The sequence below is a fragment of the Artemia franciscana genome, chromosome 7 (genome assembly GCF_032884065.1).
Source record: "Artemia franciscana chromosome 7, ASM3288406v1, whole genome shotgun sequence".
NCBI classification, from domain to species: Eukaryota; Metazoa; Arthropoda; class Branchiopoda; order Anostraca; family Artemiidae; genus Artemia; species Artemia franciscana.
Genome location: NC_088869.1, coordinates 46441487 through 46467854, shown reverse-complemented (window position 1 = coordinate 46467854; position 26368 = coordinate 46441487). Strand labels below are relative to the sequence as shown.

At 34.1% G+C, this 26368-nt stretch overlaps 1 protein-coding gene across 2 annotated transcripts in view; it reads right to left on the bottom strand.

Annotated features, from left to right (window-relative positions):
- The window catches only part of LOC136029375 (acetyl-coenzyme A synthetase 2-like, mitochondrial), a 260989-nt gene that overhangs the window by 68108 nt on the left and 166513 nt on the right, over positions 1 to 26368 (bottom strand). Inside the window, exons 9-10 of one of the 2 annotated variants that reach the window (XM_065707693.1) lie at positions 10159 to 10301; positions 4521 to 4532 (exon numbers count right to left, since the gene is read on the bottom strand). In XM_065707693.1, the coding sequence (XP_065563765.1) occupies positions 4521 to 4532; positions 10159 to 10301 (155 nt within the window). The remainder of the gene's footprint in view (positions 1 to 4520; positions 4533 to 10158; positions 10302 to 26368) is intronic. The other variant, XM_065707694.1, reaches the window with a different exon arrangement.

The window sequence follows — 26368 nt, the reverse complement described above, 5'->3', positions numbered from 1 at the left end:
TCTTCTCGGAACCCAATCTATTCGACAGTTTATTCTTTACCATTCTCAAGTAGTTCCGACTTCTTTTAAATTCTTTCTTGTAGGCTCTTTCCGCCCATACGGGGACAAATTGCTTTGTGTTTGGCCCTAGATGGACAGCCAAAATAAACGATTCGTAAATCGTGGCCTAGCCATCTCGGCCTTTCTTACATTATAACGTTAAAAAGTGGAATCAGAACACATTTTTCGTTCAGTTTGTTCTTCGTAGAGTAGCCGCAAAGTCATTAAGCGAAAAACAATGCTGACAGACTGATTTATAAGGTATCACATAGGTATTACCGGCCGTGATATTAATCGCCAGTAACACAAAATTTAAACTCTGGAAAAACACTTTGACACTATTCAAAATCAAGAACCAATATATCATAATTAAACTACAGAAAACAATACTTTTAAAGTAATCTATAGCCCTCTTAGATTTACCCGAACACGTTCAGATTTTTCAACAGCAGTTTCCAAATGAGCGATTACGGCCAACCCGGGGTTGCCTCTTGAGCATTATTTTTACAGTAGAAAAACTAAGCATAATATGATGTCGTTTATATAATTTGAATGAGCTTAATTTGGTCCGTAATTGTTAATAATAAGACTTGTAAGACTTGTATGAATGTACGAACTGCCTTTTAAATCACACCGTTACTTTTGTATTCTGCTTGGTGACTTTACGGAACTAAAGTCACTTTATATTTGAAGTTTAAAAAAATATTTAAACATATGGTGCCGCAGTAGACTGATGCTCTTCTTGGTAATTCGGAACACAGGGATCGAATACCACCACGTCAAGGCTGAGTGACAGGCTTGCAACTTGTCTCTGCAAAAAAGACCCAGCAACTGAAACCTCGATTCGACGTTCTATGCGCCAATAATGGCTCTGAAGAATCTTTATCAATTTTTTCTTTTCCTTTTGACAGTGTTTAAAGTGTATCACAACGTTAAATTTTGAATATCAACCATTGGGTTTAGCTTTGGCATTTTAAGTACGAAATTTCATACCAAAGTTCAAACAACGTAGAAACGTCGTAAACTGATTTGTGTTTGTACTGTATATAAATTCTGAAATTTTTTATGTTTCTACTATACTTAAATTAAATGTTATTTTGTGTTTTAGGTGAAGTACTAGCTTTGCATTACTCCGCAAATATAGGAAATTATCACGAGTCAGTTTGTTTCAGCTAGTTTTATAAGTATTTATATTTGGCATGGACTCTGAAAGAACAATTTTTGCTCGTTTTAGCTTTCTACGAGAAATACTCTATTTTTAAAGTGTTAGACTTTGCCCTTTTTTCCTTTCTTTTTTAAAATACAAATAAACCTGACAAAAAGTTCTTCATCAAACAAACTTTATATTTGCAAGCAGCTGCAATATTTATGAACTCTAATTTACGGAGATGTTATTTTTACCATGACACCACATTTTTAGCCACTATATCATTTTTATGTCAATATCATCCGTATTAGTAATTGTCGGGAGATGGAGCTACATCCATAAAAAAAAAAAAAAAAAAAAAAAAAAAAAAAAAAAAAAAAAAAAAAAAAAAAAAAAAAAAAAAAAAAAAACAGTCAATGCGAACTAAAATTACTGAAAACTATTGAGATGACGTGATACTTGTAGTTTTATTTGGGGATAAGACAGCTCACTGTGCGCATAGGCTACGCAATTTTTTAACAAATAGATACATAGAATACTGTTTTGGCAGCACCAGCCATAATGCACAATTCTAGCTAAAAAGTTTTCCGATTTTATTGGCCTCCATTATCTTTGGAACTTATATCTCATCAACAATTTGGTTCACAACGCCAATTAAAATAAGAAGAAGAAAAAAAGGAAGACACGGCACTTACGATGACAATAATAACCTATGATTTTCCTCAATTGTCAAAATGGGGTACTATAAACCTTCTATTTAAGTTTTCAACCATAATAAATCGGTTTGCAGACCCCAAATTTTCACTCATCTTCCTTTCTGGTCCTGTGTTGGCCAAAACCGATATTTTGCAGCTCGAAATGGCAGAAAAAAACACTTTGTTGTGTATCCATTTGCTTTGCCACTTAAAAATATCACTAGATATTGGAATTTTTGTTCAAATGGGTTCCCCCTCTTAATATTCTACAACCCACCCGTTCAATGTGACCCCCCCCCCAAAAAAAAGAGACATCAGTGCTACTTATGCAAAACATGATTTTCCTTCTTTTTCAAGATGGGTGACTGTCAATTTCCAGTCGAATGTTTTCGCCATTGTCTACTTCAATGGTTTACTTTTTTATTTCAACTTTGACTTGAATTTCAAGGGCTTTCATGCTCTTTTGGAAATCCTAAAAACATTCTTTTCATAATTACAAATTATTTTACGGTTATGCCTGAATAAAAGATACTATCAACAAAATAGTGACAATTGGGAAGTATATTTCACTAGACAGGTTTAATTCAAAACCGCGTTTTTTATTTTCGTTTACAATGGGCGTGGTCTACTCTTAACTAGGTTGCAACTATTGCTACAATCATGATACTAAATAAGTATACAAATTCTATTAGTTCTATTTTACGAGGCTTAAAAAAAAAAGTTTTCCAACTGGAAGTAAGGAGCAACATTGAAGCTTAAAACGAACAGAAATTATTATCAATATGAGAGGGGAGGGTCCATTCTCAATATCTCACTCCTTACGCCAAAGTTTGACTTTTTGTTTCAATTATTTAAGAATGACTCCTGAAACCCAAGCGCCATTTAATTAGAATAATCAGCAAAAAACTTTAACCTAAAGAGTCAGTTATTGAGGAGGGGGAAACATCTTCACATACGTAATAATTTCTCTCCGTTTTGGGTTTAAATGTTGCTCCTTACTTTCAGATGAAAAAAAACTTGTTTTTTTTTATTTAATTTCTGATGGTTTTTTAAATAATGCCGGAAAATCTGGCTCCCCTCCATGGATAATTCTCTTCCCCACGAAAAATCTCTCCGTGGAAAGATTATCTCATGTAGCCATCACCCCCCCCCCCCCCCCCGACAGAAAATACCCCCCCCCCCCACCTCAAAAATATCTGTATACTTCCCAGTAACTAATACCATATGTAAACAATGAGTAAAGTTCATAGCTTGCAGCCCTTCCCTAGGGACTGTTGGGTTCAAGTCATCCTCAAAGACATAATTACTACATCTTTTGACTATGCTGAACAAAATGGCTCAACAAGACAGTTTTGAGGAAACCCAAAGCCTAGAGGGGGTTTACCTGCCCTTACACATTTTTTGGTCCCTTAAGAAGGACACTAGAACTTTTGATTTTTGATCAAATGAGCCCTCTCCCGATCTAGGATCACTGGTTCGATACGATCATCCTAGGAGAAAAAAACGTATCCGTGATCTTTCTTCTGGCAAAAAATGCAAAATATCACATTTTTGTCTATAGAAGCTTGAAACCACAACAGTAGGGTTTTCTGATATGCTGAACGTGATGGTGTGATTTTTATTAAGATAACTTGATGCATTCGGAGTATTTCTCCTTTTTCAGAAATTGGGCAAATTTTCTCAGGCTCGTTACTTTTGATGGTTATCATTAAACTTGATGAATCGTATATATTCTGAATAAGAAGAAAATTCGATTGTTTTGATTCAATATCTATCGTTATCAAGACTGTTTCTTAGAGTTTCGATTGCTATCGACCCGCATCCCTCCTTAGTTACAGTTGGTTTCTAAGCACTGTTGTATAATGTTGCTGTCGTTAAAATTGGAAGTAAGATAGGTATTGGGTTCAATTCTGAGTCAGGATTTAAGCAAAGTTGTACTTACCCTTGTCTATACGTTTTTTCTAAGACTTCATGGTTGCCCTCTTAGGGGCAACTTAGTAAAGAAAGAGCCATAGCCCATTGTATAATAAAACTTAAAAACGGGTTTCGCAAAAAAAGAAAACAACTGTAAAGTGGGAAAAAATCACAATCACAATTGAAGCTGATTCAAGGATGGTAACTGATATTTTAATTAGTCTTAGGGGTAAAAGTTTATTTTGAAACTACGAATTGACTTTACATGGTGATTAATTTTTTTTTTTACAAGAACTGGCTGAGTGTGGTACAGTAAGATTAACGATAATAAACGTTTTCTTTATTTAAAATTATATCCTCTAGTCTTAAACGGCACAATCGTGATCCAGAGTAAGTAAGAAAAACTTAGCTCAACAATAAAATCTTATGGGACTAAGAAGGAAACTCGACAACAGCGCAAACAAAAGCAAGGGAGTGTCAAGGTTTTAATAAAAATCACCGTTTTATGCAACTTTTTAAGCTTTTGTGACATGATGTCTTTAAATTTCCTTAATATTGTTCTGCTTTTGCTGCTTTATCCATTAACTATTCAGAAATAAAATCTAAAATAATCAATATGTTTTTCAGGGTATACTGGTAGAAACAAATACTAATGATACTCTGTCTCATTATGTGTTTATCTATACATAACATTATAAGAACAATTTTCATTCACTTAAACTTACCCGCCGTCCATTCTTCAAGCGTAAAAAAAAAAGGAAAAAAGAAATGAAAAAGAGCCCTAAATAGAAGAACATAGGCCAATGAAATACTGAAAAGATTAAAGAGAAACTCACAACAAAAGCCTTTTAACATTCAACTAGATTTGTTTATACTGATTTAAAAACTTGTTAAGTAAATTATTTAAGTATGTTTCTCTTTTTTCATACTTCTTTATATTGTGTCTTTGCTATGGACAGAGAGTTAAAATAAACTATAATTTTTATTTGATCCATTGAGTAATTTATTATTTCTACACTTACAATTTGTACACCCCTGGGGCAGTAGGTGATCCCTTAGAGCTTTTCAACCAGGCCGGTTAAGAGTGCAACTCCATCCACGGTTAAATAAACGTGGTTATTTGATATTTATGAACAGCATTTTAATTTTAAAAAGGGAGTTTTTTGTGCATTTATTAAGAATTTTACAAACTTAAGACATTTTTTAGATCTATTTTTTTACAAGAAACATGACAATTTTTTTTTGCTGCTTAATATGAATCACAACACAGTTCCAGCTTATAATCGAAATTGTGAGCGATCTTCAAATAAAAACATTTAAGTTGCAATGATTTAAAATCTATATATATAAAAATAAGTTGTCTGTCTGTGGATCAGGTGACGTCATTTTTCTGTGTCGACTGACGTCATGAAGTTAGTTGTCGTCATTTTTGCTACGACGGTGACGTCATTAAAGATATTTAAGACATATATGTTCACGTAGAAATCTATTAATGTTTAAGTTTAAAATGACTGATGAACTTACAATGGCAAAAGCCGATGAAGATGCTCAAAGAGTCTATGCCAAAAAACTTGCTGCTGATAGAGAAAGTCAGAAAAGAAAGCGTGCCGAGGAATCAAAAGAACAGCAAGGAAACAGGCTTGAGGCTAAAGAACGCAAAACCGCGCAGTTAGATGAGGATCCACCTGGACAGCGAGAGTCAAAACATATCAAAACTGAAAATGATAGCGATGATGATTGGGTTTGGGATTTTGACTTGGATAAGGTCATCAATGCCTACCAGATTTTAGTTAAAAAAAACGAAGGTTCGGCGATATGTATTTCATAGTGAAGCTGAAAAATAAAGAAGAAAAAGAAAACTGAAAAAAGAAAAAATGTAAAAAACATGGCGACCGGGACACAGGGAATATAAATGACGACCAGGACACGCTGAAAAATATAGAAGAAAAAGAAAACTGAAAAAAGAAAAAATGTAAAAAACTAAAAAATACCAAAAAGAAAAAACACTCAAAGAGAAATTACAGACCGGGACACAAATGACGACCGGGACAGAGGGAATATAAATAACGACCGGGACACTCAAAGAGAAATTACAGACTGGGATACCGGGACACAAATGACGACCGGGACACAGGGAATATAAATGACGACCAGGACACAGGTATTTAAGAATATCGTTCAAAGACAAATTTTTAATTGTAAGAAGACCGTTGAAAGAGAAATTTCTAATTGTAAAATGACTGAAGAACCTACAATGGCAACACCCGAGGAAGCTGCTCAAAACGAATGTATTCAAGCCGAAGTAGCTGAGTTGGTAAAGCGTTATGTTTCAGGTTCTAGGTCCGAGAGGCTCCAGGTTTGAACCTTGGCTTTAGCATTAATACAAAAGAAGAAAAAAACTAAAAAAGGTAAAAACTACAAAAAAACTAAAAAGAAAATATATATATATATTTATATATATATATATATATATATATATATATATATATATATATATATATATATATATATATATATATATATCTTCTATATATATAAAAATAAGTTGTCTGTCTGTGTAACGATGACTCTGGTCAAACATTTTCAGATCAATTGCTGGCAATTGGAAACGGAAAGCTCCCAGTAGTGGGAAAGCCAAGAATGTTGTATATTCGCAATTTTTACGTAGTTTGAAACACATATATAAATCTATCTATATTCACAGGTGGGACACAGTGACACAACTACAATGGCGCGTAACTAATATGGCGCGTAACGACTTACGCGCGCGGGGGGGGGGGGCTTGGGGGGGCGCGAAGCGCCCCACCATACTAGGTGTTGGGGTGGCGCGAAGCGCCACCCCAACAGCTAGTTTAATATAAAAAGACAAAAAGTCAGACGCGTGACAATCTATATATTTAACGAGATTCTTACAAATAAAATAATTTTCAAAGGAGAGACAACACATTCAGTTTGCGTCAACTTTTCCCAAACAATTTCATTCTATGTTTTATATTATCGCGGGTGGATAACGCTACTGGCGTTAATAAATAAAGCTATTAGCGACTGTTACAAGAAACCATCGTTATAAATATCATTTCACTGCTAATGCAGCATAAGTAAAGCAATAACGCTATTACCTACTCTTAATTTGCTAAAATGGTGATTTCTGGAAAAAGCTTTGGGTTATCTAAAATCCTGAATATTTACAGAGATAGGAGGCCACATTTATTTTTTTGTTCACAATGTCCAAATACTTTACCCCCACCCACGCCACTAATTTGCATATAGATAGCCAAGATTTTATGTTTCACATCTATTCTGTCACTTCTCTTGGTCGTTTTTCTCGCTAAGTTGAAAGAAACTAGCGAAAGAAACCGGTTTACAATGCATGAACAACTGGAGCTGCAGGTGGTATATCATACAAGTAGCAAATATTTTTTTGCATTTTTATTGAAAAACAAGTTGTTCCTCCCCTTGAAAAATACAATTTGTCCCCCTTCCCCAAAGAAATCATTTCCGTGAATTGGTACTACTGACCGAGATACTCAAATTTTAGATTAAAATACTTTTTTGGCATATCGTTTCTGTAATTCGATGAAAAATACATCTAAACATTCTCCTTACACAACAAGAGAAAATAGCTTGGGACAAAGGAAACTGGTTATAATTTTTTTTCATATTGTACTTTCATAAAAATACCATGCTTAATAATGCATAGGTAGTGGATCTGATTGGTAAACTAATTAACAGACTGTTGTTTTTTCCCTATAATTTTTTTCTTTTCTTTTACAGCAATTTATAGAATATTTCTTAACTTTGAACATGACCCTTAATTTGGCTGACAAACTGTTCGGTGTGCAAAAACGACATCTAGGTTCTGTAAATAAAGGTAGCATTGTCCACAATGGGAGGGAAAGGATAACTGAAGGAGGCATTCGTGATAAGTAGAAGATTTTTGTATTTCACAAGATTCCTACAAATACAGTAATCTTTATTAGAGAAATATAACTGTGAATTTTTGTTAACTTTCCCGAGCCCTTAAACATCTCTCTATGATTTTCAATGCCCCACTAGCAGTGAAGGAAAAAAGAAAAAACAGAGGACACATCAATGCTACAAATGCTAAAACATAATTTTCCTTCTTCTTCAAGCCTGGGGACTAAAGGTCTCCTGTATATGGTTTTCGGCAATGGCAATTCCATGTTCCTTTTCTTGGTTCAAAACCATATTTAGTGGGTTTCAGGGTTTTTTTTTGAAATTCTATAAAATTTTATTACCGAAACGGCAGTTTATAATTAACACTAATCGTGATAGTAACTACTGTTCCTGAATCAGCTACAAATGGTAATTTTTCTCACTAGCCACTTTGTTTTATCTAAACACATTTTTTAATTTTTTGTTACTCAGTGTTCTTCTCTTAATAGGCTAACAAGCTAGTTGACTTTCTTACGAAAAAAAACACAGAAACTTCTTTTTTTGACATTTCTAAACGCAGTCCCTAACTAATGTGACCTATTCGCTTAATTTGGTTGGCAAAAGATACAAAAGCGACACCTACATTCAGAAAAGTAAATAAAAGATGGCAATCCACACAATTGATACAAAAGCAAAGAATAATTCAGAGAAATATCCGTCATAAATCTTGTTTTAACAGTAAAAATGACAGTTGTTACTTATGATAATAAAACCCTCTAGTATAAAATCTACCAAGAATACCAAATGAAACGGCCGATTATTAAATACAAACCTTGCTGGCGTTGCTTTAATGAAATTTTCTAAATAGTGATTCTATATGATTTATTAACTTATGATATGAAAAAATAAAGTCAAATATAAAGGAAAAGGACGTGAGCGCAGCAACTTATAGTTTTAATGTGGTTTGCAGCAAATAAAGGTTCATTTTGAGGTTCTTGACTAATGGTTCTAACAACCTCCAGTCAACAATATCCCCAGAAGTAGTCTAGAAGTTTTCCACTGATGACAGAAGTCTATGAAAAGTGAAGAAAACTCACAAAACTAGTCCCGAAAACTAATTTGTAAATTATGTACTTACAATCATACCTACAGCATGTAACTCAGTTGATGCCCCCAATACACCAAGAAAATACATCGTAGAGGCAACAATGTACAACTCAGACTCTAGTTCAATCGTGTAAGCTATTCAATATCTTATTTAGAAGAGTTAACGAGAGACAGAAACCGAGTAAAAACAGGGACAGAGACAGGGACTGGGACCGAGAGTGGGAGATAAGAATATTAGACAAAAGCTACCATACTTATTTGTTTATTTTAGATTTCTTCAGCTGCTTAGGAAAACGCTGACGTAATAACTGGAGGTTTTCCTTATGTCAAAAATGTATGTGGTAGTGGGTACAATTAAAAGAAACTGAATCAAATATTTTATTTACTTTTTGGGGTTGACAGGTAAATATTGTTTTATTTATATGTGGTATTAATAAGTACAGAGTTTTTAGTCAAAAATATGTATACTCATCCATAGGAAATCAAAAACTCAAGCAAAAACATGCTAGTTACTTGGAAATGATTAATATTTTCAGAGTGGTAAGCCTTTGAAAGTGTCATAGATACTTGCAAAGCCACAATTAGTCAAAAATACGTAGCCAATTCAATAATTTTTTCTTCATAAAACAGGCGCAAAAAAAGGAGACAAAATTAAGTTCTTGAGACGAGAGTGATATTTTGAAATGCCCGAAAAAATAAATAAAATATTCAATCCTAGTTTATTGATTTCAATTGATCGAGTATGCACTTTTTCACAAACAAAAGCCTGTTATCTCAATATTTACCCTTTATTTTGATTTATTTTAGTTTCCACTTTCAGTTCACTATTCGTTCTTTTTATTATTTATGGAAAGTTGCATTTGTAGTTTTTATTTCTTTTAGTAAATAAGATTAAACCATATTCTTTTTATATTTTTTTTTTTTGCTTGAAACTGAAAACGAACGGTGAATTTTTGTTTAATATATCTGCCATTCACGTTTTTTTTTTTCGATTGAGGGTTTTCATCACTTAAGAAATCTTCGATTTTTCTTGCCAAAACGGCCTTCTAAATCAGTACCAAGAATCATTTTCTAGACAGGGAGAAACAGGATAGGAAAAAAAGAGAGAGGAGGATAAAAAACGAATGAGAGACGGAGAGAAAGGACGAAAGAGAGACGGGTATAGAGAATAACAGTGAGGTGGTGGAAAGAATGAGAGAGAAGGAAGCATAGAGGAGAGAGAGAGAGAGATAGAGAGAGTGAGAGAGAGAGAGAGAGAGAGAGAGAGAGAGAGAGAGAGAGAGAGAGAGAGAGAGAGAGAGAGAGAGAGAGAGAGAGAGAGAGAGAGAGAGAGGGGGAGAAACCTAAAGCTTTTATCACCTGATAGATCCGTCCCCAGTGAAATAATATCCTGGATATGGCTTGAAATATGTATCATAGTAACGGGAGTGGTCCCCATAAACAGTTCTTGCAATGCCCGGCCAAGATTTTCGAATGCAGAGGGCACCACTTACGTCTCTACCCTATAAAGAATAAAGAGCGTGAGGAATCTGAATTTTATAAAAACATTACACTATAAATAGTTACCTTAAAAACGTATTAAGTAGCACTTGAAAGACACAAGGTAAATTAATTTAGATATACTATATAGCAAAACAAAAAAGTCTGTAAAGATTGAGAATTACAATTGCTTGCATAGTTGTTTCCTACTTTAACCCCAATAATACAAGGCTTGAAACAGAGTTAGGTTTAAGCATAATAAAATTAAAAATAACACACACACATAGGACAAAGAAAAGTCTTTGTGAAAAAAGAGAAAAAAATGAAAAAAAAAACCGAAACACGTATTAACTGCACTTGAAAATAGGCAATTTATGCTGACAACGTAAGAAAATACGAAAAAAAAGAATCTTTACATTTGGGGCGGGGGAGGGGTATTTCAGCAGACCAATTAGAAAAAAAGAAAATCTTCTACCTTCTTGTTTTTTTTCTGCATCTAGACTTAAGTTCGAAAAACCAAAGTCACACTAAATTGACACACGAAAAAAGAAGAACAAATCGTACCTCCAGAACATTTCCCTTGTCATCGAGAATCACGGGATCAATTCCGAATAGCGGTCTCATTGGCATTGCAGAGCGAATTTCAGCACCCGGAGCAGAAGGGCGAGGGCTAATGCAAATTCCTCCGGTCTCTATTTAGGAAAACAACAAAAACTTTAAGTTCAGGTTGATCAAATTTTGCGAAATTCAAAATATTGAAATCGAAACATAAATAGATAAAAATTAGAACTTCAAGACTAGACTACCGTGACAAAACAATGAATTTTGCTGTTGACCCGTAACACCCTTAACACCCATAACACCCTGACACCAGCTGCACAGATGAGTAATTGTTGGTTAACAAACTATTACTGAGAAAAAAATCAAGACACATATTTTATTTGCAATCAAACATAAGAAAAAAAGAAATAGTAATCACTGACTGAAACAAACTAGATAAGTATTTGTTGTTTAGACTCCCTTCCTCTTCAGTATAATAAATCCTTATATAATTAACAAAAAAATATTTTCAAATAATTGAAAAAAATATTATTTACAAAATTTACAAAAAATATTTTCAAAATATTTGCCTTATTTGAAAGCTCAATGATCCCGTTTTTTAAGAAATACAAATCATCCTTAACTTCCTTAGAAAAATTGAATAAAGGGTATACTCATCTAAAATTTCAACTTCACTGGAATCATGTTATCAGTACTACTCAAAGAAATTCTACTGATTTGAACCATTCTCAATACATAATTCTCTAGTTTCAGCAAGTTAACCCAGCTATGCCTGTCTATTCAATCTGAAAGAAAGTTTGACTTTGGCAAAACTATCCAATACGGGCATAGACTCAAAACTTCCTTCTAAACTTATAGTAAATTCAAATACCAAGATAAAACGGTCTTTCGGCATGTAAAAACATTCATTAAAACACAGTGCAGAGTTGACACAATAACTACAGAAAAACTGAAGCCAGAATAGCTTATGTAACTGAAGCAGTTTCATTTTATGCAGCGGAAACGATTTCCGATGAACCTTGTATGATTTACAACAGTCCCACTTTGTATTTTCGTTTTCCGATTCCAAATATATTCTTCAAGAAAAAAGAGAATAACCTACACCATTGTCCTACTTCAAAACATAAGGTCGAGTCTAATTTCTCCGGGCCTAAAATCACTTTTACAGGCTAGTAGACTGTTCTGCAGTGTGTTAACGCTGATATTCCCATAGTTTAATTCTGACGCTCTCATTACAGTTAGCCGGCATATATTATCCTATTAGAAAAGAAAAATCATATAAAACCAGCTTTCACAGACCAGCTTCAATCAACAAAGTCTTTTTTATATTACGTTTGATTTTAACATGACTGCCAGCAATTGGCATACATTCTTAGACCCCCCCCCCCCAAAAAAAAAGGAAAAAAAGAAAACAACATTGGGGTGGGAAGATGGTATCTCTAGTGGTCACGGTGGTTCTCAAAAGGTATGCTTAGTCTCTAGACCAGTTTTAACCTAATTTAGAAACCATTTTCGATACCCAGGCTTTTATGTATATCCAAAAAATGACGCTTGTAAATTTCCATAAAACGATACTTGCCACACCTGTGTTACACTATTAAATAAAAAAGATGGCGTTTTAGTAAACTCTATACTAATTAAAAAAGAGCAAAGAAACACAGATGCTAGCCAAGCTTGACACAAATACGGGAAATACCAAGATTTTCAAGAACATTGTGAAAACAATGCATGCATAAAAATAATGCAAATTTTATACTGATTTAGAATATCCATGAGTCCATGCCCACAAGCCATATTATCAGGATAAGGGCAGTGGAAAGAAAATTTGAAGCTGCAGTCGCTTTTTAACAATAAAATAAGAGACAACGTTGCGAAAAGAGCCGATGTCTGCCATTTTCAGTCACAAAATAATAATTCTGATAAGACTATTGCCAACTCAGTATCAGAAAAACTTCTGAGACAGTCAATTGGTTAAGAACTATTGAATAGAAAATTATGTGATCCTCCAGGTTCAAGGCCATACTGCCACACGCTAGTGCATTTTTTCTCTAACACCATAACATTCTTACACCAAAATATTCTATAGTTGCACACCACCAGCTATTAGCGGAGAGATCATTGGGTCTTTTTGTGACTGGAGTATGCCTTAAACCTGAAAAACTAATATTTCATGCAAGAATTTTCAAGCATTCCATGAAAATTCCTTCGGATAAATATGAAGAGAAGACATCCGACCTCTCTTTATTGGAGTTACATATTTGGACTAAACGAACAAAATAAGCGTTAAAGGGGTTACATCTCCCTCATATTGCAGAAAAAAAAATATATTTTTTTGGGGGGGGATTTGTTTTTGAATGACGATGTATTGTGTTTAAAAGTTCTGCTTAAGAATAAAGAGCAATGCTTCTAAGAGGGCTAAGTCTCTATTTTATTTGGGAAATTCTTAATTCATTGTGTAAAGCCAGTCCATTTAAATGAGCCCCTTATTCTTGATGCATTCTTCTGCAGATTTTGAACATTGATAGCAACAGCAGGGAATTCTGGGGGGCTGCTACCTAGATGAAACTTATTTGGCAAGATTAAATTAAAAAACGAATCATTTCAAAATATAATGAAAAGTAATGAGCAATGATAAAACTTCAAACGGAAAGTATTTGTCCTATGTATAAAGCGTAAAACGTGCAGTGAAGATGTTAAAAGTAGAATAAACAAGGCCCTGGATGTGTTTTCGTAGTTAAAAAAGAGCTTGGAAGAACAGGAAGATAAGTTTGCGCAACAGGATTAAAATACTAGAGGCTACAGTGATGAAAGGAGTCAAGTATGGCTGTAAAGGGTGAGCGCTCCCAAAAACACAGCAGGATTTACAAGATGTTTCCCCGAGAAATTACCTACAGATTGTTCTGGGTGTCTGGATGACTGACCGTATTTCAAACAGTAGGCTGTACAAAAAAATACGGTTAAATTCCACTTTCTAGGGCTATAATGAAAGGTTCAGACGGCTAGGATACGTTCTGGGGATTAAGAAAGTTAGATTTCTCAAGATCGTCCTTGTTGGGCAATCGTCTAAGGCCAAACGAAAAGCAGGTCGACCGAATAGGATGGAAGGATGCCTTAAGGAAAAATTTAATGGAAATTGGGACTTGTTATGAGGGTGTAAACAGAGAGGCTTTGAATAGATTGGGAAGAAGGAAAAGCGTGTGTAGCTATGTTGGCCTCAGGCAACTAGGTGCTGCAGCGAGACGTTGATAGTAGTAGAAGTATGAAGAAGAAAGTTTATGCTGAAATTTCTATTCTATATCTCAACACTCCAGAAATCAAAATAACACAAGAAGAATGTAAGATAAGTCCAATTTACTTTTTTTCTTTTTCGAATCCAAAAACAAAGGGGACGTTTAACCGTAAAGGCTTTAGACGTACAAGTTTTAGTTCAAGTGTTTTAAAAGATAATTGGAAAATAGAATGTTAGCAAATTTCAGCTACCTGTTTTGTTGGATCCTGACTACTTTTACCAAAGAAATAGTCAATCTTTTTCTTTTCTCAAATATTGATCAGGTAAGTTAAGAGGAGAGTTGAATTTTATATAAATTATTGGGAGGATAACGATCACCGGGGGAAAAATGTAACATATATCACTTAAATAGTTCTTGGGTGAAGAGGTATCCAAGTCGAAAATGTGTATAATCATATTTTTCAAGAATTCCAAGGAATTTTGTACTAGTAACTCCCTTGTAATCAAATCTGTTCTTGTTATTAGAAAAGACCTTAACTAAAGATTGGCTATCTCAGAATTTTTACTCGGCAGTATTTTGGCCCAACTTTCGCCGAATATTGTCCCGCTACAGAACTGGAAAAAAGTCACTTTGCTGTGGCGCGATTACATTAGTTACTTAAAAAACCACAAGAGCTTTTAATTCTCGTTTAAACAAGTCTTTATTCAAAATTATCAGCCACTGGTTAGACCTGATCACCCCAGAAACAAAACAACAACAAATAAACAAGCATCCGTAATGTATGAATTTAGTATCTGAACTAAAAGGAACTAGCTTATGAACCTAATCGGATTACTTTTTGTACTGTATTGTGATTGCGCAATTAACTTGCGGACTTAATTGTGAGGGATTGCTCACTTCATACACAGTGAGTTATTATTAGTGTATAATTGAATATATTGGTGTTATCGCTGATTAAAAACTGTGATTAAGTTTGTGAATCTGCAGTATCTCGTCGGAATAAATGACGGGGAAAAAGCCCCTAAGGCTACCACCCGAGAAGGATACTCCCACTGAAACCCTTAGCTGGTCGCCATTCCAGCCTACCTATAAAACTCTTCCTAGAACCCCCCCAACTACGCGATCCAAAACTGTTAGCCACTTGTCAGGAATTCAGGCCTTAGCCGAAACTAACTCTAATGAAAGAGGTGAGACGCCTGGCAAAAAGAGGAAAAAGGATGAAACTCGTTCACCAACGATAGTGCAACCCCTCTCTTCAAGTGTCCCAGAAACAAGTGCTAACGATCACCCCAATTATTATACTGTCTCAATCAAGAAAACCAATGGCCAACCCTTTTCAAAAGATCGAATAATGCAAATTAGGAAAGCTGTCTTTCTGATCACCAAGGTGAATTTTGAACTTGTTTTCAAGCAGGACGAGTCTATTGATATTTACTTTACGTCTTCTCAGGCGGCAGACCATGTCCTGTCAAAATCCAAAGAAATAATTCTTGATGGCTCAAAAATTTTAGCCACAAAAAAAGATGTGGAAAAGTTACACAAGTATGTGCTGTATGGTGTTGATACCAGTATAAAAGTGGAGGAAATACAAACTGAACTAATAGATTCTTCAGGTCTTCTCATCAATCCTTCAACTGCTATAAGGCTAAGTTTAAACAAAGAAGGTTTTCTTCACCCTAGCCGTTCAATCCTCATTTGCTGCAAAGTTGAGCTAAGCGGAGAAATATTCTTGTACGGTATGTCTCTTTTTTACAAGATTTATAAGCCTAAGCCCCTACAATGCTCCACTTGTCTAGCCCACGGCCACAGCAAAAAACACTGCAAACAGTCCCATCCGTCTTGCCTTAAGTGTGGGAAAACAGGCCACGCAATTAGTGAATGCCCTGAGTCAGAACCTTTCTGCAGAAATTGTAACCGGAAGGGACACACAGCCCTCCAAAAACAATCTTGCCCAGCTCACCAAAAGCGAGTTGTAATCCTTAGAACATCTGATGAAATGAACCTACCCTACTCAGTTGTAGCTGCAAGAATCCCTTGGCAACCCACACCCCATCGGCCCAGTAGAAGCCAAGCAACAGTTGCTGTAGCAGATGCAAAGACAGTATCATTTCCAAAAGAGGCAAATAATGTTCATACTCAAGGTTCTAGTCATTCCCCCCATCCCTTACCTAAGTTTACTTCAACATCCTGCCCTCCAAAAGATTCATCTAAAAATAGCCAAGAATGGCAAAGGCTTGCAACTTATCTCACAGTCAGTCACTTAATTGAGGTTAGTAATGAAGCTGAGGAAACCAAAAATACTCTCAAGAAGAAAGCTATCACTAAACTCCTAGGTGATGACATATTAGAAACAGCTATGGCTCAATTATCCTCCATGAAAAAGGACATAGATTCCACATCAAAGCTAGTTAAGTCTGTAGACTCAACTGCAAATCAAATCAATGCAGGCTCTGAAATTGCCACAACCCCCAAGACGGTAATCGATGCCACTGCCCTAGTCAAAGGCAAGAAATCTAAGAAAAAAACGGCAAACTTTCCATCCCAGTCCAAAATTACCACCAATGATATTTCGTCGGCTGAAGAAGATTTCCAATATTCTAATCAAGGAGATGATGAAACTCAGACCACAATGGTTGTTTAAATGTGCACCGTACAAGATTTTACGTTTCTCACGAATTTATCACTGTGTAATAATGTTGTTTTTAACTATTACGATGACCAAAATAATTTGCCCACCAGCCCCTTAGCTAGCCCCGATAGCCCTTTAAACCAAATTAACTGTGAATATCTCGACACTTTTGATTTTGTAAAAAATGTGAAACCTAAGCTAATGGAAGAGACCAAACTTAATGTAATTTGCTTTAACATCAGAAGTATACGGGATAAGTGGGCTAATTTTAAAGACTTAGTTTTAATTAATGGTTACTGCCCTTTCGACGTAATTGGAATAACGGAAACATGGCTTTCAGAAATTGATGATAAGAGTGAATTTTCCCTCCCTGGTTTTCAAGCTATTCATATTGAAAGAAAATCAACCAAGTCCTCTGGCGGCATTTCTCTTTACATCCGGTCAAGTCTGAAATTCACCAGGCTATTAGACTGTGAATCCTTATTCTCGCAACCTATAAATAATAGATGCATTTATTCAATAATCATAGACATAAGTGTTGACGAGAATTCTCTTATTTTTTCATTATTTTATAAGCCCCCCTCATTTCCGACCCCTTTCTTTTGTAACCTATTTGATGATTTTTCTAGTTTTATTAATTTACCACAAAAGAAGGCAATAGTTTTTGGGGACTTCAATTGTAATTTACTAAATGTTAGCAATAATAATGATTGTGATACCTTTTTTGAAACATTCACCTCAAGTGGTCTTCTTCCCACAATCCTTTTTCCTACTAGAGTTGATCCTGTGAGGTCTACAGCTACTGTAATTGACAACATTTTTGTATCCACTTCCCTGGGAAACCACCTGTCCTCCAAAATAATATTTTCTGACCTGTCAGATCACTTTCCAATCTATCTCTCGCTACCCTCCCTACCAACTACTCAGCCCTCTAGAACTAAAACCCCTACGTATAATAGAATATATAATACTGTGAATATGAACAGGTTCACGGATCGTTTGAAATCCTTTGACTGGTCCAAGGTTTTGGATTGTCAGGATGTTAATTCAGCCACAAATGGTTTTACACAAGGACTGAGTGATCTTATCAGTTCAACCTTTCCAGTTCGTAAATCAAACCGAAAAACTAGCCATATACGCCCCTGGATGTCAAATAGCCTGATAATCTCTTCATATCGAAAAAATGACCTATATAAGTTAGCTTGCAAAACCAGTAACGTTATTGACCTGACTAATTATAAAAAATACAAAAATTTATATACCAAACTTGTCCGGGAAGCAAAAAAAAATTATTATTATTCGAAAATCTCTCATTGCAAAGGGAACTTGCAAAAAATTTGGTCAACAATAAATGAAATTCTTTCAAAAAAAAGGAGTTCAAGATCTTTACCTCTTAACCTTAAGGACATCAGTGGCAGATTAATTGACCCAAGTTCAGTACCGGATGCTTTTAATAATTATTTCACTAATATTCCAAATGCTAACTCCTGTTCCTTCTCCTAGTCAGTTCAACCTAGCAAGAATCCTGGATCTATGTTTTTCTCTCCAACTGATCGTAAAGAGGTGCTTCAAGTTATCAATTGTCTCTCTAATAGTATTACACCTGACTTCTTTGGCATAAGTAATAAGCTTCTTAGGACCGTATCTTCCTATGTTTGTGAACCCATTGTGCACATAGCAAACCTGTCTATGACCAATGGAGTCTTCCCAGAAATATTTAAATCAGCAATTGTTATCCCGATTCATAAAAAAGGCGATCCGTCTGAGATAAGTAATTATCGTCCAATCTCACTTCTCCCAGTTATATCTAAAGTGCTCGAGAGAATTATATTCCGACGTCTTTCTCCCTTTTTATTTGGGATTCATTCTTCAGATTCGTTGATTTCTCCTCATCAATATGGCTTCCGTTCCAAATTTTCAACTGCTCATGCACTAATAGACGCCACACAGTTTATACGTTCCCAACTTGACCTTGAAAATACTGTATTGGGCTTATTTCTGGACTTTTCTAAGGCCTTTGATATGGTTGATCACAGTGTTCTATTAAGTAAACTCAACAACTTAGGGATTCGTGGAGTTCCTTTCTCATGGTTTGGCTCTTATCTCTCTGGTAGAGTACAGAGTGTGAGTCTGGGCGGGTTGACTTCACTTCCCCTACCTGTCCGAAGGGGCGTCCCACAAGGCTCTGTTCTTGGTCCAATACTTTTCTCCTTTATATTAATGATTTGGTTACGGACCTGGGTCCATCAGTGCATCCAGTACTTTTCGCTGACGATAGCAACTTTTTCATCACCGGTCCTAATTTACCATCCGTTGTCGCCTCTACTCAAACCCTTCTGAATAGAGTAGAGGAGTGGTGTCTAGTTAACTGCATGACCATTAACATCAAGAAAAGTCAGGTTGTATTATTTCGAACCCCTTACAAAAAAAATGAACCTCAGCAAGCACTTGGCCTAAAATATTCTACCAATCTCCTCCCACAGGTCGAAGTTGCCAAGTTTCTTGGTGTTCACATAGACTCCTCCCTATCATTTGCAACACACGTGTCCTACATCAGAGCCATAATTTTGCGACAGGTAAGTATGATTAATCGTGCGAATTATTTTCTTCCTCCCGATATCCTTGTCACCCTTTATTACTCTTTTATTTACCCATATATCTCATACTGTGGATCTGTTTGGGGCAACACTTTTCCTTCAGTTACCAATAAATTAAAATCTGCCCAAAACCGTGCCATCAAAGCAGTTTTTCGGCTGCCCCGACTATATCCCACCCAGGACTTGTACTCCGATTTTGGTATTATCCCTTTTGAACAAATCATCAAAAAATTAAATCTATACCTTGCATACTCCGCTTACCATAAAAATCTTCCTCCTCAATTATTAACTTATTTTAATATTAATAATTCTGAAGGCCTCTGTCTCCGTTCATCCAACCGTTCCTTCATTGTCCCCAAGTTTGTCTCTAGTTCCGCCCAGCGATCCCCCATTTATAAATCTATACTCCAATGGAATATAATACCCTCCAGTGTCGAGCTATCCACAAGTTTTCGCAAGCTGTATAACAATGTACTAAAATTTTGATATTATAACTCTCTAAATTCTTATTCAATTTGCTTTAGTTACTCATGTTTTCTCTTTTCTTTTTTTTTTTTCTCTCTTCTTCATTTTCAATTTTTTGTGGTTATGGTCCTCAACAAGTTCGCTTCCAGGATCTTTATTATTATTGGTGTTATATTGTAGTTTTATTTGAATAAATTGAATTGAATTGAATTAATGAGCGAAAATACGTGATGTCGCCATTGTGTGTATAGGGGCATTTAACATCTGCTCTAGGTTTTAGAATATGTTGAAACTGATGGTAAAATTTTGATCAAATGCCACCCCCCCTTTGGGGTGGGGGGGGGGGGGCTTTTTTTCTAAAACTATGCAAACTTTCACCGAATTTTTCATATTTGGATTGAACATAGAAAGTCGTTTCTTCTGTTGTATTTTTTGATACAAGATTCCTTTTTTTACATTGGTGTTCAAGGTTGGCACGGCTTGATCTGTTTGATTGATCAAACACAATATGGGAAATAAAAACAAGATTTACTTAAATTTCGAGAGATTAAAAAAATAAAAAAATAAAAACATAATTTGACTGGAAAAAACCGGCTATCAAAGTCCAAACACCAAGCTATAAAACTATCTTCACCAAACCTCTTTTTACTGAAGATAATAGTCTCATATTTTTAGTTTTCCTAAACTCAATTTATAATTAGATATATTATTCAAAAACTAGAATGCTTAGTCTTAACATGGGGTAATCTATATTAAGTCAGTCGATTAAGAAAAGTGAGAAACAATATAAATGAGCCCTGAAGACAAACAAACACTGAATATCATACTACCACAGGGAGAGATGTCTTTAAGCAGCCTCAAAAATAATAGAATACGGAATAAAATACTGAGCTTATAAATGATTCAATGTATGAGTGATGAGGAGTTCTTGTCAGAGGAAATATAATTAGAATGGATCATAAAACAAAAAAACAACAACAACATATTCAAAGAAATTTAAATGGAAAGGAATATCATTAATAAGCATTTATCATTAATAAGCATTTAATCGTTAAAAAATAAGATTAATTGGCTAGAATTTTAATCCTCCGTTTTTCTTATTTTCTATACTCGTCAGATAAGTGAAAATCCAACTAGAAAATGTATAAAATTAAACTGCACTCAAGGAGGAAAACAGAAAATGTCACCATGTTCATATAAATGTAATGGAATTAAACTACTCTCAAGCCAAGAAAAGGCGCCCTTCCTCACAGGATTGGAGCCTTGTGTTACATCAATACAATAGACCAGGCAAAATATTTCCAATTTATATTAAAGAACTTTTCATTATTTCGCCAAAAACTTAAAGTAGATTTTTAGTAAATTTCTTAAAATTTATTTTTAGAAACCTGTTTAAGTAAGTAGTAAAGAAGACAAAGACAAGAAATAGCACCTGTTTGCCACCAGGTATCAACAACGTCGCATTTACCCTTTCCAACCACTTCATGGTACCACTGCCAGGCCTCATGATTGATAGGTTCACCAACTGATCCAAGTGTTCTCAGGCTAGATCGATCATATTTCGTCACATAAGAGCTGTCATGACCAAGTAGTAGCCTAATAGCTGTAGGAGCACCATAGAATTGAGTAGGACGAATTCGTTGAACCATTTCCCAGTAGCGACCTCCAAAAAAAGATAGATATTAAAACTATTGAGTGAACATATCACACACACATTTTTTTTTAGAGGGAAAACATGATCAGTTTCAAAAGATTCTACTGTTTTTATAATTTGGGAGAATTTTTACCACTAGTTTTTTCTAGAGATTATTGATCAGTTATTGCTATCAGTAATTATGCCAGAAAAAAAATTTAGTGAAATGCCCTTTTTTAGCCGCAATAACTGACTCTAATAGTTTTCCCAGGGGGATGGGGAAGTATTGGAAGGGTACTATATAAACAAACTATTAAAGTCCAAACTCTGTAAGAGTTTTTCCTTTTAAAATAAAAGCATTCTTTTCATATATTAATATATTAAAAATGGAAGAAAACAGCAGAGGACTGTCAGCAGAAATCAGGGTAAGAATAAGATAGAGAGTAAGAGATAGATATGTCGAGAGATAAATAGGTAGGTTCAGAGAAGACAACACAAAGAAAGACACCGAGACAGAAAGAGAGAACAATAGAGAGAGGAAGAGAGAAAGATGGAGTATACTTAATATTCGAACTTGTCCTGTGAATTATCAAAAGAAAAACAAGAGATTTGAATGAATTTAACGACAAAATGACAATAAATGGTAAAAGAGCATGAACTCCTTTTGTTAACCAGTCGGGTTTTCGAGACAACTTCGTCTTTCAGACAGCCAAGAATTGTCAGTGATGGATAAAACTAGGGTAGGATAAATTTCCATATACCTTCCTGTGTCAGAAAATATAAGCCCTGCTCATTTGACTCTTTATGTTTAATTTACTTTTGCACAAGAACAAGCATACGCAGGAGGTCTTAGTCTCATTTTTCTGCAGTTAAATAGTCATGTATATATATATTTATTCGGAAATAACAACAATAAATTTAAACTGTGTAAAATAAGGACGTCATTATATTGCACTCACGAGTCTCTACAGCAAGCAAAATACTTGTAGTTGGCCCTGCCAAAGTTTCAGCCCCTTAGCTATTATTACGATGTACCTCTGAGCCAACCTTAAATTATTCTTTAAGGTAAAATAAATGACTGCTTGATCTTTTTGACTCTAACAAGAGCTTAAGATATAATCATTTGTATATTAAAAACAAACAAATAAATAAATACCGGTTATAAGAATACCATACCCCTGAAAACCCATCTATTTTGTAGTACCGCAAGGCATCAATAAAGTTTTTTTTGGGAGGGGGGTCAACAATGAACACAATCATTCTATATCCGCATCGACAGTTCTTTTCCATTGATTTACTAAAGATTCTTGATAACTGGGAGGAAATTCCATACTGTCCCTCGTCAAATTAATTAGTTTTTAGTTTTTTTTGTAGTTTTTGCCTTTTTTTTAGTTTTTTTTAGTTTTTTAGCTTTTTTATTTTTTTTATTAGTTTTTAGTTTTTTTTTGTAGTTTTTGCCTTTTTTTAGTTTTTTCAGTTTTGACGTCACCTGATCCAGTTTTTTCAGGTGACGTCACCTGATCCACACATCCACAGACAGACAGACAACTTATTTTTATATAGATAGATATATATATATATATATATATATATATATATATATATATATATATATATATATATATATATATATATATACATACATATATATATATATATATATATATATATATATATATATATATACATACATATATATATATATATATATATATATATATATATATATATATATATATATATATATATATATATATATATATATATATATATATATATATATATATATATAATGCCAAGAATCAATAAACTTGTTCCTGAAAAGAAACATGTGTATTTTATGCACCAAGGTTTTCTTGAAATAGGATATTTCGATGGCTCCTCAATTACTGTCAAAGGCTACTGGTGATTACGTTTAGTATCGACTTAAAACTTAAACCTTATATCTCGTGACTCTTATGTAGTTTGTGTTCATGTTGTTTTTTCATTGTCTCTCACGATATCTGGTCTCAAGATGGATTTTAATCACGAGGAACCACTTAGATACTTTGTTAAAATAGTATAAAACTTCCCTAGATTGTTTTGACTTTCACGGAATGTCTAAAAGTAGAAACCCGGATGAAAATATTTTAAATCAGTATGATGGGATCTAGGAATAACTTTGAAGACAGGATACCTACCATGAGATGTAACTTAATGGAGTTAAAATAAAAAATAAAAAAAACTAAAAAAAAGGAAAAAAACTGAAAAACAAGCTAAAATAAAGGTAAAAACCAATAAAAAACTAAAAAGAAAAAAAGGAAAAAACTAAAAAAAATTTTCATCTAAAAAACTAAAAAAAAACTAAAAAAGGTAAAAACTAAAAGAACTAAAAAAAGAAAAAAATAAATGACGAAACTCAAAGAGAAAGCGACCAGGACAAAAGGAATGTTCGATTAGCAATCAACAAAGCACCGGGACACAGGGAGTATAAATGACGACCAGGACATAAGTAAAAAAAAAAAACTATCTATATATATAAAAATAAGTTGTCTGTGGATCTGTGGATCGTGGATCAGGTGACGTCACCTGAAAAAACTGGATCAGGTGACGTCAAAACTGAAAAAAGGCAAAAACTACAAAAAAAACTAAAAACTAATAAAAAAAATAAAAAAGCTAAAAAACTAAAAAAAACTAAAAAAAAGGCAAAAACTACAAAAAAAACTAAAAACTAATAAAAAATCTAAAAAACTAAAAAAACGAAAAAAAAGGCAAAAACTACAAAAAAAACTAAAAACTAATAAAAAAAATAAAAAAGCTAAAAAACTAAAAAAACTAAAAAAACTAAAAAAAGGTAAAAAACTAAAAAAACTAAAAACTAAAAAAAACTTAAAAAAAGGAAAAAACTGAAAAATAAGCTAAAATAAAGGTAAAAACCAATAAAAAACTAAAAAAAAAACTGAAAAAACTAAAAAAAGGCAAAAACTACAAAAAAACTAAAAACTAATAAAAAAAGTAAAAAAGCTAAAAAACTAAAAAAACTAAAAAAATTAAAAAAACTAAAAAAAGGTAAAAAACTAAAAAAAATAAAAAATAAAAAAATAATAAAAAAAAAGGAAAAAACTGAAAAATAAGCTAACATAAAGGTAAAAACCAATAAAAAACTAAAAAGAAAAAAAGGAAAAAACTAAAAAAAATTTTCATCTAAAAAACTAAAAAAAACTAAAAAAGGTAAAAACTAAAAGAACTAAAAAAGAAAAAAATAAATGACGACACTCAAAGAGAAAGCGACCAGGACAAAAGGAATGTTCGATTAGCAATCAACAAAGCACCGGGACACAGGGAGTATAAATGACGACCAGGACATAAGTAAAAAAAAAAATTAACAAAACTAAAAAGAAGGTAAAAACTACAAAAAAACTAAAAAGAAAAAAAAACTAAAAACTAATAAAAAAACTAAAAAATCTAAAAATCTAAATAAACTAAAAAAGAAAAAAAAAGGAAAAAAATAAAGGAGAAAAACAAAACTAAAAAACGAATGTATATACAGACCGGTACACCGGGATACAAATGACGACCGGGACACAGGGAATATAAATGACGACCGGGACACAGGGACACAACTACAACGGGGACACCGGGGGAAACAGGGGGATATAAATGACGACCGGGACAAAAAAACTAAAAAGAAAAAAAAAACTAAAAACTAATAAAAAAACTAAAAAATCTAAAAATCTAAATAAGCTAAAAAAGAAAAAAAAGGAAAAAAATAAAGGAGAAAAACAAAACTAAAAAACGAATGTATATACAGACCGGGACACCGGGATACAAATGACGACCGGGACACAGGGAATATAAATGACGACCGGGACACAGGGACACAACTACAACGGGGACACCGGGGGAAACAGGGGGATGTAAATGACGACCGGGACACCGGGACAGGGAATGGTCGATTAGCAATCACCATCAACAAAGCTCAAGGGCAATCATTAGAATCATGAGGTATAGATCTGAATACAGATTGTTTTCCCATGGACCATTATATGTTGCATGTTCAAGAGTCGGTAAACCTGACAATCTATTTATATGCAAAGACAATGGGACAGCAAAGAATGTTGTATATTCGCAAGTTTTACGTAGTTAAAACCATATATATATATATATATATATATATATATATATATATATATATATATATATATCTATCTATATTCACAGGTGGGACATAGGGACACAACTACAATGGCGCGTAACTATTATGGCGCGTAACGACTTACGCGCGCGGGGGGGCTTGGTGGGGGCGCGAAGCGCCCCCACCAACTAGGTGTTGGGGTGGCGCGAAGCGCCACCCCAACAGCTAGTATATATATATTCCACAGGAGTATAAATGTAGGTGCCAACCATTTAGCATATATTAAGAACTAGCCTGAGATTATCTTTCTATTTCTTTTAACCCGGTTAAGAAATCCACTTGGATAACCAAAACGGCCTTAGAAAACTATAAAAGGACTGACTATAAAACATATATACACGCAAAAAGTAAAGTCGCCACTCCAACCAATCAGAAGAATGACCGTTTAAAACTCAATTTGACGGCATCCAGAAAGTAAAATCCATAAATAAAGATTATGCAAGATAGTATGATGATTTATACAGAAATATCAATGCTATAAGTTAATGTGTTCTCTTGGTCATATTTAAGCATGGAAAATTAATGCATTGAAAGCGCGTGTGAAAGCAGTTTATATGTAGAAGAACAGGGACATTTATGAGGCCATTGAACCAACATCTCCCTCCTAAGATAAATGTGGCCGACAAAATGCCCAACCGGCATCTGTAAGGACAAAACACCAATTTGAAAGTATCCAATGATCTTCTAGGTTTCTATCTTACCTCTGGCCAATATCCCCTGCACCTATAAAAAAGCTTGGCTACAGGTTCTACTGCCATCCAACACGTCTCCAATGTAGAACAATTGGGATAATGGGCTGTA